This window comes from Ictidomys tridecemlineatus, chromosome 12, assembly GCF_052094955.1.
Source record: "Ictidomys tridecemlineatus isolate mIctTri1 chromosome 12, mIctTri1.hap1, whole genome shotgun sequence".
NCBI classification, from domain to species: Eukaryota; Metazoa; Chordata; class Mammalia; order Rodentia; family Sciuridae; genus Ictidomys; species Ictidomys tridecemlineatus.
The window spans coordinates 2,262,045-2,274,113 of record NC_135488.1 but is presented as its reverse complement, the minus strand read 5'-3'; the positions used below and the strand labels follow the sequence as shown (position 1 = coordinate 2,274,113).

General features: G+C 49.7%; 1 protein-coding gene across 4 annotated transcripts; it reads right to left on the bottom strand.

The window, feature by feature from the left end:
- Positions 1-492: 492 nt before the first annotated feature.
- Positions 493-10,068, bottom strand: Ggcx (gamma-glutamyl carboxylase). Of its 4 annotated transcripts, none has more exons than XM_078027961.1 (15): positions 9,909-10,068; positions 9,621-9,791; positions 8,476-8,634; positions 8,029-8,194; positions 5,996-6,074; positions 5,232-5,338; positions 4,359-4,522; positions 3,693-3,958; positions 3,375-3,506; positions 2,861-3,012; positions 2,308-2,477; positions 2,042-2,172; positions 1,650-1,797; positions 1,087-1,282; positions 493-816 (listed from the first exon to the last, which is right to left on the bottom strand). In XM_078027961.1, exons 1-15 carry the CDS (start codon positions 9,949-9,951, stop codon positions 624-626), a joined length of 2,277 nt encoding a protein of 758 aa, XP_077884087.1. In that variant the 5' UTR covers positions 9,952-10,068; the 3' UTR covers positions 493-623. The 4 variants fall into 4 exon arrangements, with proteins under 4 accessions (XP_077884087.1, XP_077884088.1, XP_077884089.1 ...); XM_078027962.1 differs by having other exon boundaries at positions 493-775; XM_078027963.1 differs by having other exon boundaries at positions 493-709.
- Positions 10,069-12,069: the final 2,001 nt, after the last annotated feature.

Below are 12,069 nucleotides of genomic sequence, written 5' to 3'. Positions count from 1 at the left end.
GGGGGGGGGGGGGGGGGGAAGGGGGACAATAACTTCCTTAGCTAATGGAAACCACTGTCTAGGCAACTGGAAAAAACCAGAATAAGGTAAAACCACTTTGTACGTTAACATTTCAGGCTGACTCACAATGAATCAGGAACTACCAATCTACCCCTTATGTTTTGGATGTCTCGGGCAAATTTATTCAGTTTGTATGGGGATAAGGGATACTACAGATTAAGTATAACATATAGGTACATGTGTAATAGCACTTAGGAACATTAACCATTACAGGGGTGTTTTTGGAGGGCAGATACTGGGGATTGAACTTGGGCGTTTGATCACTGAGCCCCATCCCCAGATTTATTTAGAGACAGGGTCTACTGAGTCTCCTTTGCTCAGGCTGGCTTCCTGAGGCACTGGATTACAGGTGTATACACCAGCATACCCACCTGAGCTGGTCAGTTTTAACTCATCCCCCTTTATTCTCAACCTCCTCATGGCTCCTCAATCTTCGATTGAAATATCTTTATTAATTCCAAGCTGTTATGTAATGTAAAACAAATCTAAAAATGTTCACCATTGCATAGATGCTGTGTCTGTGACTGGCTGCTCCCATATCTGCATCAAACATCCGGGTGCCCTCAGAACTCTGAGTGCATAGGATCAGGATTTGTCTCAGGAGGATTGGAATTTGAAGACTCCCTGTTTGAAGGACTTGATTCACCATCTGTTTCAAAAGGGCGCCAGTTTGCATAAGTCACCTCTTGGGCCAGCTGCTCCAGGGGAGGGCGGCCTAATAACAGATTTCTAAGTGAAATTCGAGTCATCAAGAAGCTGAAAAACAGGAGAAAAGCCAACCAGTCCAAACTTCTGTTCAAAAACAGTTCCAGCCAAAGCCCTTAGGGAACACCTAGCCCCTCTCCCCCAGCTATCTGAGAATCTCCCTGCAGTGACCCTTTATGTCCCAGTCCTTACATGGCCTGGCAGATACCAGGATTGGGGCATTGGCCATCAGACACAGGCTACTTCCTCTGTCTTTAAGAAGTCTAGTGTTACCCTCATGAAAGAGAAGTCACCAAGCTTGCAACGGTAGGTAGAACTCACCTACGACGAAAGATGTATAGTTTTCGCAGCAAGAAGCGAAAGAGTCGCTCGTGTAAAGGGGTATTTCGCCGGCGTTGGATCTCCTGGAGCCTTTGCTGGCGTCTAAGAAAAGTCTGAACCAGAGGTGTTGGCTCAGGGCCCCCTTTCACTTCCCCTTCCAAAAGAGGCTGCAGCTCTGGAGGTAGAGGCCCCGTTTCTACCCAGAAGACAACAAAAGAGGAATCACTGAGATAGATCCTGTCCCTGAGAACTCTTCACCACGGAGAGTTTTTTTTTTGGTACCGGGAATTGAACTCGGGGGCACTCAACCATTGAGCCACATCCCCATCCTATTTTGTATTTTATTTAGAGATGGGGTCTCACTGAGTTGCTTAGCACCTTGCTTTTGCTGAGGCTGGCTTTGAACTTGAGATCCTCCTGCCTTATCTTCCCCAGCCATTGGGATTACAGGCGTGTGCCACTGTGCCCAGCCCAAGTTCATTCTTTAATGGCTAGATCCTTATTCATGACCTTGATTTCTTGAAACCCGGGGGTCATATCCACCTGACCCTTCATACACTCACCACTTCCGTTTTCCACCTTTTCCTTTAATTCTTGTAGATAAGCCAGGTCTTGCTCCAGTGCAAGCTCTGTAGTGTTGACATAAACGTACATGTAGCAGGAAGGGCCAGGTGATGTCGTGTGCACCTTATGGTACTCACCAGCAGGCAGCTGAGGAGGAGAAAAAACCCGGCTTAGCCAGCCTGGTACACTGTCTCCTCATTCTTTTGGAGTCTAAAGTAACTGACCTCTGGGATCCTGGAGGAGGCTACTTAGAGCCAGAGACTGCCCGTGTGCACTCTGCCACTCTTACGCCCCTACTGAATTCCTGCAGCACCACTGCTGTAAAGCATTTTCTGGTCTAATAAACCCTACCCACCTAAACTGTCTGCCACTGGTAATCCCAGCAAAATACCTGCATTTTTTCTCCCTCCCGAAGAGTCTGGTTCTTCTCTTCTGCCACCAACTCCACAGTCACCTCCCCCTGCAGCAGCTGGATGCTAGTGTTGCCCAGGTCTTCACTCACAAAATTCTCCAGATGCAGCCCTGCCAAGGTAACACACCACAGTAGAATGAACTCACTCCCTGCCAGAGCAGAGGTGCAGTTCATCCCTGCGGAGGGCCTTCCCACTGACAGAGGACCAGGGAAAGTAGCAAGGCCTCCCCACGCAGCCTCCTTACCAGGGAAGTCTGCAATGAAGACCACCTCTGTGTGGTTGTCCAGGCTGCTCTTGATTTCCTGCAGCTTGGTTCTCCAGGGAGACAGGTCCATCAACAGTGGCTGCACCCAAGATGTGCGCTGGAAGGGGGACCAGTCGGCCTGAACGATGTCCACACGAGGGTCAAAAAGCCTTAGGAAAGAAAGAGCTTGTTCCAAAGAGGCCATGACTGCCCACCCACTGCCACTTCTACTTCTGTTCTTTTCATCACTCCCAGGGAGAGGGGACAGGGTTTCCAGATAGAAGAAACAGCTGATGTCAGCATGCTATTGCCAGCCCAGGGCAGAGGGAAGAGTCTGCAGCACTAGAAGGCGGGGCTGGGGCTACCTGTGGAAAAGGCACTGTAAGGGACCAGCAGCTCACTCCTCTCCAGGATGATAGTGCCCCTTGCTGGAAGCCACCACCAATGCCCACAACCAGACTGACCAGGATGTGCATATGGCAAGACAAGGCCGCCGTTCACCTTGCTTCAAAGAGCTGTGTGCAATTTCCCCTTTCCTGCTCCCCTTGCCCACCTCTGCTGGAAGCGGTCATTGATGGAGACCCATATATCAAAGTAGATCTGGGGCTCAGTGACATTGTACTTGGGAAGCAGGCGGCTCAGGCAAGTGGCATACTGCTTCAGCATATCTGCGTGATCCTTCCATCGCCGGCTCTGTGTGAATACCTGACCCCAAACCCCACATTAGTCCCACCTCACATCTTCAGCCTCCCGACAGGCATGCACTGCCCACGGCATGAAGAGACCCAGCCTGCTGCCCTTTCTGCCAGAAAAAGGTCAGCACTCGCCTCTGGGGATGAACTTTTCATTGCTGGGCTAATGGTACTTACCTTGCCTAAATCTAGTCACAGTATAAAGAAGTGGCCGGCATTCTACCTCTACCCACCTAAGAAAAGGTTCAATCTGACTCCTGAGAAAGAGCAGAGACCCAAATTTGTTTTACTTTTTGATGTGTGTAAAACCAAACCAGGCCCCAAAGATCAAGAGGACTCTGAAGAACAGACTGTCATTAGTGTCAGATGCCTCACCCCAGGGTTGAGGTAGCCCAGCTCGCCGGTAAGGCCATCACGGTAGGTGATCTTCACATGCTGGTGGGAGCGGGAGTGCACCATCATGTCCCAGGAGTAGCCATACAGCCCATTTGTCCAGTTGTTATAGCCCTAGGAAGGCAGGGCGGGGGGGGGGGGGGGGGAGTGGGGGTCAGGTCAGATCAACTTGTCTCATGCCAGTTCCTTCCTCTACTGACAGGCCTACAAAACCAGTTCATTCTTTCCCACTTTATGATTTATGTCACCTCTGCCAGTTTCCAAGCCCAGCTCCTGCTACACGCACACTACGCCACTAACCTGGGTGAGGAAATGGGAATAGGGTAGAAAGAGCTGCTCCAGGAGGTAGAGCAGAGTGAAGGCAGCTCCCAGCTGGTGGCGCAGCCCTGGCTTCTGGGCTCCTTTGGCTCGGCTCCTCTTAGAGATGCAGGAAGCACTGGGCTGAGGGGCTGCCTTGAGAGGCAGCAGCTCCTGGAGCCTTTTGGGGCAGTGGGATATCAGCTTCCGAGGCCACTCAGGGGAGCAGAAGAGAGGACTGGTAGCCAGCATGACATAAGGGAACATACCTAGAAAAGCAGGGAGAAAGGATGCAGGATTGGCCTGAACCACACCCCTCCCTCAGGAAGCCTGTCCCAGATGCTCTACTTAAATCAAGCATTAAGCAGAACACCTGCCTAGCTTGTACAGGCCCTGAGTTAGACCCCTGCATCACACACCCCTATGCACACACACACAAAAAAAAGGAAAAGAGAGTTCTCAGCTACAGGATACTGGATGCTTACTCTTCCCAGAGACTCCTTACACAGCACACTGAGCCCAAAGCCCCAATGCTCATCCCATCCACTCCCAATTCACAGTGACTGCACTGGGCTCAGCTCAGCTCCTAGTCCCACCACTGTTTCCCAAAGGACGCCTCTTCCTAGTCTCTCTCTCTGGCTCCTGTTCATCCAAGCTACAGATACTGACCAATGCTGAAGAGCTGGGAATTCATGCAGTGGAAGTAGGACACAAAGAAGAGGCCAATGGATCTTGAGGCATCAAAGAAGAGCAGGAAACCAGCAGAGAGGTCCAGCAGCAGCCCACACCAGTGCACCACCAGGAGGCTGGTCAGCTCTTCAGACAACACCAATCTGTAGGCAGGCACAGGGACCCGCATCACAGAATACTCACACATGAGATGCCTCACGGCCCTGTCCTTGCTGACACACACTCACTGGTGAGGCAGACCACCGAAGGGCCCGAGCCACCCCAAGATGCTACAGCAGAGTTCTCCAACTCCTTCACAGGTTCAGGTGTTCCATTTTTTTCAGCATACGCTATGTAAAAGGCAAGGACAGATTTCCTAGCACAAGATAGGCCTGAGAAACGTGTACTGTGGGGACAGGAGATTCCTCGTGGATGTCATGAATAAAAAAACACTTCAGGAAGTGGAAGAGGGAAAAATAAAGTAAAACGAGAAGAAGGGAGAGGAGAGAAATCAGAGGTGAACCTGTTTGGGACAGTTGGTAATAATGGTTTGCTTGGAGCAGGAGCAGTGGCTGTCCATCTTGGTGAGAGCTGAGGCAAAGGCAGGCATACTGCACCTGGTTCTGGCCCTTTCCTGTCTATTTCTTTTCCCTTCTTGCGCACCTGTAGCACAAGTCTCCCAGGTGCAGCTGGGCCTTAATCTTTTAATATAATTGACTCTCCTCTGTCAAGCAGGGAGATGAGTGGACAAAGGAAGTCAAGAGGGGTGAACTTGGGCACAGTGGGAATAACACCCATTACTGCAGACCACAGAAGCCGAGTGCCTGCTCTGCTCCAGGCTCCAGCAAGGCCTCTACTCTGACTGCCACTCACTTGAAGGGATTGAAGAGCCAGTGCCGAGACAGGTGCTCCATGGAGTAGCCTTCCACCCAGTCTGCATCCAGTTTCTTCACACCAGCAATGAAGTACACAATGAAGATCTGCATGTACAACATGCAACACTCAAACAAAAAAGAACCTTGGTTTTCAGGGTTTTTTGCAGTTCTGGTGATTAAACCCAGAGCCTTGCACATGCTAGGCAAGTCCTCCACCACTGAGCTACGCTGCCAGGCCTAAGAATGTTGTTGACTATTTAGTCATGAACAAAGTAAGGCCTGTACTCCCAAGTATCTGGGAGGTTGAGGCAGGAAGATTCCAAGTTACAGCTGGCCTAGGCAACTTAGCAAGACCATCTCAAAATAAAATTAAAAAGGACTGGGGGTGTAACTTGGAGGTGGAGCATCCCTAGGTTCAATCCCTAGCACCAATAGAAATAAGTTCTGAACTCAGTCCAGGACGCAAGGTAGAGCAGATCCACTCTTCCACTGTAAGACATTCACTCACCCAACAAGCAGCAGACCCCGAGGGAGAGGACAAGACCCGTCCACTCAAGAGGGCTCCACAGCCCACACAAACAATACACTTCCCTGGACAGGGTGAGAGAACTCCCAGAGTAAGGACTGGAGAAAATGGAAAGCCAGCCTGGCTTCCCGCAAAGGGAAAGAGTCAACCCAGGAAGGCAGAGTATACGCAAGCTGGCATGGGAAGGCAGGCTGCCCACAGTGGCTATCAGGAGCATCTGTCCTGAAGTCCTGTACCTGGCCACGCAGCACTGTATAGTTCCAAAGGGGCACGTGGGCATTCCTCTTACGGGCATTCAGAAGGCCGTCCACAGACCTGTACCAAGGAGTCGACATGAGGGAGGCCTCCTGGTCCAGCCCTGTCTCTCCCTCTCCTTTCCATGCTGACAAACCCATCTACCGTAGGAATACCTCCATGGCCTCCCTGGTTCTCTGGGCTATTCTTGAAACCCTTTAGAAATGTATGAGAAAATTCTGAATTTTTGTTTTTTTGCAGTGCTGGAGGTTGATCCCAGAGCCTCACACATGCTAGGCAAGCACTGTACCACTGAGCAACATCTCCAGCCTATTGTAAGAAGTATTACTATAGCCAGCAATGCACGCCTGTACTCCTAACAACACAGGAGGCTGGGGCAGAAGGATTGCAAGTTCTAGGCCAGCCTGGGCAACTTAGCAAGACCCAATCTAGGATGTAGCACACTGGTAGAGCACTTGCTTAGCACATGAGATCTTGGTTCAGTCCTCAGTATTGCTAAACAAAAAAAGAATTATAGATTTTTTATTTATAATAAAGGTACATCCCAGTAAACTTACCATAACTTGAAAATATTATTAAGTTGAAAATGGATTTTACACACACACAAACTTACTGAACAGTCTAGAGTAGCCTAGCTTGCCATAAATGTGCTCCAAACATTTCCATTAGCATACAGTCAGGCGAAACCATCTAGCCCAAGCATACTTCATAATCAAGTATTTTATCTCATGTCATGTAGTTCATTAATAGTGTACCAAAAGTAAAAAACAGGGCCGGGGACAAAGCTCTGTGGTACGGAACTTGCTCAGCGTGCATGAGGCCCTGTGTTCCAGCCCCAGTATGGAGGAAAAAAAAAGTGAAAACCAGAATGGCTTTATGGGGATGCTTTTGTACTGCCACAAAGTAAAATACAAATACATAAAACAATAAAAAGTTTATTGCTTACTACCAGCTCATAATTGAGTCTGTACTAATGGATCAAATTGGGGAAAAATGCTAGGCTAGAAAATGACTGAAAAGGGAAGAATCTGAGGAGTGTTTGAAAAGTTAATGAGGAAAAATTTTAAATGTGCCTGCCATGCAGAAAGCCCTCAGTAAATGATAGCAATTTTTTCAAAACGTATAAAAGTCGTAAAAATGGCATTTCTCAGGGATATTCTGCCAAAACTGTGTCTTCATTCTCTGTGATCAGAGATAGACATTCTGAATGAGTTTAAAGTTTTACAAAAGGATCCTGGAGATGCAGCTCAGTGGTAGATCAAGTGCTTAGCATGTACAAGACCCTGGGTTCAATCCCAGGACTGGATAAAGTTTTTTTTTTTACAAAAGAAGAATTTGCATATGTCCATCAATGGATGTAACTTCATGGCTGTTCATGAGTTCAGTGTTTGCGATTTTGTTCATATACCCATCTTACTGACATTTCACGTTTGCTTTTCACTTAGCAAAGGGAAGACTCTCTAAGGCATCCACCCTGCCACCCTGACTCCAAATCCTTTCCCCCACCTCCCCAAGAGATGGTCACCTAAGCCAGAGATGGGAAGGGCTACTTTCTCCCAGGATAGCAGCCCTAGTGGACCCTCTCCTCCTGACATGATCTCCGCCTCACAGCAACGTCTATTTTTGGTTCTAACTCTCCCCTCTGGGCTCACACAGAGAAAGTCTGCTCTCTGTTTCACATGAGCACCCTTGAAGTATCTGAAAACAGCTAGGTCTGGTTTTGGTCTTCTCTTCTTCTAAGAGGGTTACAGGAAGTAGAAAGGTCAAGGCACCTGGGGAGATATGGAAAAAGTGAGGATGGGATGGAGGCATTTGGCCTTTTGTCAACCCCACTGCCCCAAATGGCTGGCATTGCCCCTCCCAAATTCACCCCAAAGTGTAACCTTGCAACCATGCTTTGCAAAACATGGTTAAAAAATATGCCTGTTGGGGCAATTTCTAGGACTTTGATGAGTCCTCATCTCTGGTAAGCATCCTGATCCACTGACCCTGCCCCTATATTCCCAACTCATACCAGTAGTGGTGAGCATCCATGAACGTCAGCTGGAAGGCCACCAAACCATACAGGTAAGAATGGTTGTTCCACGACGTCTTGTCCAAGAGAAACACATACCAATATGGCAACAAGAACAGCACACAACTCAGCCGGTAGCACAGCCCGAGCATCATGCCCAGCGCCCCTGGGATGCACAAGGAGCAGAGGTAAGGCCCCAGGGTCACCACAGGCCCAGCCATGACTGGGATTAAACAAAGTCATCAGACATCTTGTGATCAGGCAAAACTAAATGAAAATTACACACTATTTCAATATTTTGAAAACAGAAGGTATGGGTTCACAGCTGAGAAGACCTACAGATGTGTAGCATGAAAACTAATCATGCAGAAGTGAAACAGGCACCCAAGACTTGGACATTCACCAGCAGGTCAGTCAATACTCCCATCTCTCCCAAGTTCCCCTCACCCAGAAACATGATGGTGTAGACAAGATACATCCAGTCAAGTGGCAGTGGGCGCAAGGTATCCAGCAAGGGGAAGCGGCAAACGTCCAGTCCATCCAGGTATTTGCGATCCAGTGAGCTGAGCCCCCGCTCCTGGGGAATGTCCAGCACCATCAAGAACGCTGTAGAGGCAGCAGGAGAGGGGACTGTGAAGCTTCAGCTAGGGCAGCAGTGGAATACAGGAGGATAGCTAAGTGTACCCAGCCCCAGCTTCTTCTTACCTTGGTTCTCCCATTCACTCAACAACGATCACTGAGCCTTGTCTGTGTTGGGTGACATGCCAGCTGTGTGACCTCAGATAGCCCCGCAGCTCAGAAAGTCAATGCCCCATTTGTGAAAGAGGGCTCATAATACTTCATAGTGTTAGAGATGATTGAATGAGAGAAATGTACAGAATGCTATCAAAACCAATAGGTTCCAACAGTTATAAGGATCTATCCTACAGAGCTACAGAAAGTTCTCTGGGGGTCCTTTGCAGGGGTACTTAGCAAACAAACAGGTAAACAGAAAAGACTGATCAGATTAGGAAGTCATTTGGATTAAGGCAGAGTTTCTAACCCTTAAGGCCAGTCCTATTTTGGTCTGGGTATCTGTTGGGATGGCTGCCCTGTGCATTACAGAACATCCAGGAGCAGCCCTGGTGCCTGCAGAGATACATGCTACCTATTGCTCTGGCTCCAGGTTGTGACAAATCTCAGACATTGCCAAATCTTCCTGGGGAGCAAAACTTTCCCCAGTTGAAAACTACCAGACTTGGGAACCTTGGCACCTGTGTAGCCAATTCCAAGGACATGTGCTGTCACTCATTCCAAGTCCTGGGTCAGACAAAAATGTTCCTTTCTTGTTGTCACTCTTGCTTTCTGTTACTCTCAAGTTAGTTTTTGGGCAACTTAATGCCACAAACAAAATGGGTCCCTGCTCCTCTGCCTCTATTTCATCTAGCCACAGATGAAAGCTCCTCTGGCCACCAATAGAGGGGGCAAAGCCAGGCAGGTTAGACCCTAACGTCACAGAGACCTCCCACTCGCCACCGTCCTCAGCTAGGTGTGCGAGCAACCCAGGGAGGCAGCGCTGTCCTTCCCGCTTCGCACCCGCAGCGTGGCCTCACCAAAGAGAACCCGGAAGACCGCTAGGCTGGCCGGATCCGTCGGTCGATTGAGCAGGGTCACCAGCCTCTGCCAGCTGGACAGGTCCGTCCACTCGAAGCCCAGGAGCGCCGCCATGCGGCCGGCCTGCGCGGGTGCCGCGGCCTGCGGGGGCCGGTCCTTCTGCACTTGATCTGCAGCCGTAAGAGTAGGAGTGAACGAGGGGCGCCGGCCTCTCCCCGCCGCCCCGGGCCAGCGCCCGGCTCCCGCGGGCCCTCCCGCCCTGCATGCACCGTGGACCCCGAGCCTACCAGAGCCGGCAGGCGCCCGCGCGGACCGGGCACGCACTGCCATGACCAGCCCGCCTGGAGCCGTCCGACACGTCGGCACCGCGCGGCGGCCGGAAAGCGTCGCGCTGTCGTGACGGGTCTGCGCCGGCGCAGCCGGGCGGCCGTTCCTCTGAGCGGGCTTGGGGGCGGGGAGACGGCCCGGCGGGAGTGGGGGCGGGGCCAAGGGGTTCGGGGGCGTGGGGCGGGGCCAAGGCATCCGCAGGCCCCGCCCGCTCCCGGGGCCCTTCCCACCGGCCGGCGGCCCCAGCTGCGCGGCTCTGCGCTCCGGGGGCGGGCTGCGGCGCAAAGGGCGGCGGCCCCCACCGCTGACCCCTGCCCCAGGGCGGGACGGCGGGCGCTGCGGGCCTGAGCGCTGCGGCCCCTGGGCTAGGCGGGCTCCCCGCCTCGGGCTACCGCGGCCCCTTTGCACCATCAGAAGTCGCGGCCCCAGAGGCTGTTGACCTGATGGTGCGCAGCGATACTGCGGGCTGGAATTTCGTCTGTCGAGTTGCCGGTGCTGGGACAGGGAGTGCTCCGCCAATGAGCTACCCACAGCCCTGGGCGTTTTTAAATAGAGAACTTTGTTAAACCAGTGATTTTTTTTTTTTTTGAGATTTTTTTACTTATAGGTGAACACAATATCTTTATTTTATTTTTATTTGGTGCTGAGGATGTAACCCAGTGCCTCACGCATACTAGGCGAGCCCCTAAACGAGTTATTTTCAAAACATCAATTTATTAAAATACAATGAAATTATTAAGGGTTTACGCAAATTTTCTTGAAAAATAAGTATATCTTCCATAAAAATTTAGATTGCTTTCGTTTTGCATTCGGATCTCTTTAATGTTTGGTTTCATTGAAGACAAACTACATTCTCGCATCTGCTGCATTTTATCTCTTGTGAAATAACTGAAGGTTATGAAGGAAATCTGGCCTTGCTGGCATTTAATTGAAAAGGGAAGATCATTTTAATAGCCTTTTAAAGTAATTGTGAATATTCTTTGAAATCTCACCTAAATGTATAAGCACTATTTTTTTGTTTGTTTGTTTGATTGTTTGTTTGAGTGCTGGGGATGACACCCAGCCTCCTGCATGCCAGGCAAGCCATCTACACAGACCTATATCACAGCCCCTTGGGTTTTGTTTTGGGTTTTGTTCTGATGCTGCGGATGAGCTCAGGGCTTCAGCATGCTAAGCCTGAGCCTTTCCATAGAACTCCAGCTGCATCACACAGATGGTAATCTTTTAAAGATCACTTGGAATGTGGAATCTGAAGCCATGTCTATAAACTTTAGACTCCATTACATTAACATCTTTGGATGGACATTTTACTCACAAGTGATATTTGTAACAGCATATGTATTGTCATTTGCAAAACATTGATTCACTGGATTATACAAATTGTCCAAATGTTGACACATTTGGTTGATACCAAAATTAATATGAGCAGCCAGTTGTGGTGGCTCCTGCTTGTAATCCCAGTTTACTCTAGAGGCTGACCAGGAGGGATCACAAGTTTGAGGCCAGCCTCAGCAACATAAGAGTCTGTCACAAAATTAAAAAAAAAAAAAAAAAAAGGCAGGAGAGGCAAGGCTGGGGATATAGCTCAGAGCTGCTTCACTAGCTTGCTCAATTGCCTGGGTTCCTCCCCAGTACTGCAAAAAAAAAATAAAGAAAAAGCAGTATCAGTGGGAACACAATGACCATCACTCCTGCTACCAGTCTTCATTCCTTCCAAATTACTCACCATTACCCACTGTTACTTTTGCATCAGTACAAATGTCAATTTAATTAAAAAGGCAAATATGTCAGTATTATAGTGGCTTTGTCTTTGGAGATCACAGGGGTCCTGGGCCACACTAAGCACCATTGACCACTGTCTTAAAAAATGGCAGGGGTAGACATAAAAGTAGGAGTTGCTAGGGCCAGATGTGTTTGGCAGCTGGAATCCTGCTGTTGATAGAGCCGACTACCAGTTCATCAGGACAGGCAAGGCAGACCAAGTCACTTCAGAAACCATACACCTTAAGAAAATGGTCGCTCACAAGCTCTCTCTCTCTCTCTCTCCCCTCCCTCCCTCCCTCTTCCCCTCTCTCTCTCTTTCTTGACAGTGCTGGGATTGCACCCAGAACCTTGCATATG

Excerpts from the sequence above, each read along its gene's own strand:
- Ggcx (XM_078027961.1), bottom strand. The coding sequence starts at position 9,951 with ATGGCAGTGCGTGCCCGGTCCGCGCGGGCGCCTGCCGGCTCTG. Across the intron at positions 5,339-5,995 it reads ATACAGTGCTGCGTGGCCAG|ATCTTCATTGTGTACTTCAT; the intron begins GTACAGGACTTC and ends TTGTACATGCAG. Across the intron at positions 3,507-3,692 it reads ATTCCCATTTCCTCACCCAG|GGCTATAACAACTGGACAAA; the intron begins GTTAGTGGCGTA and ends CTGCCTTCCTAG.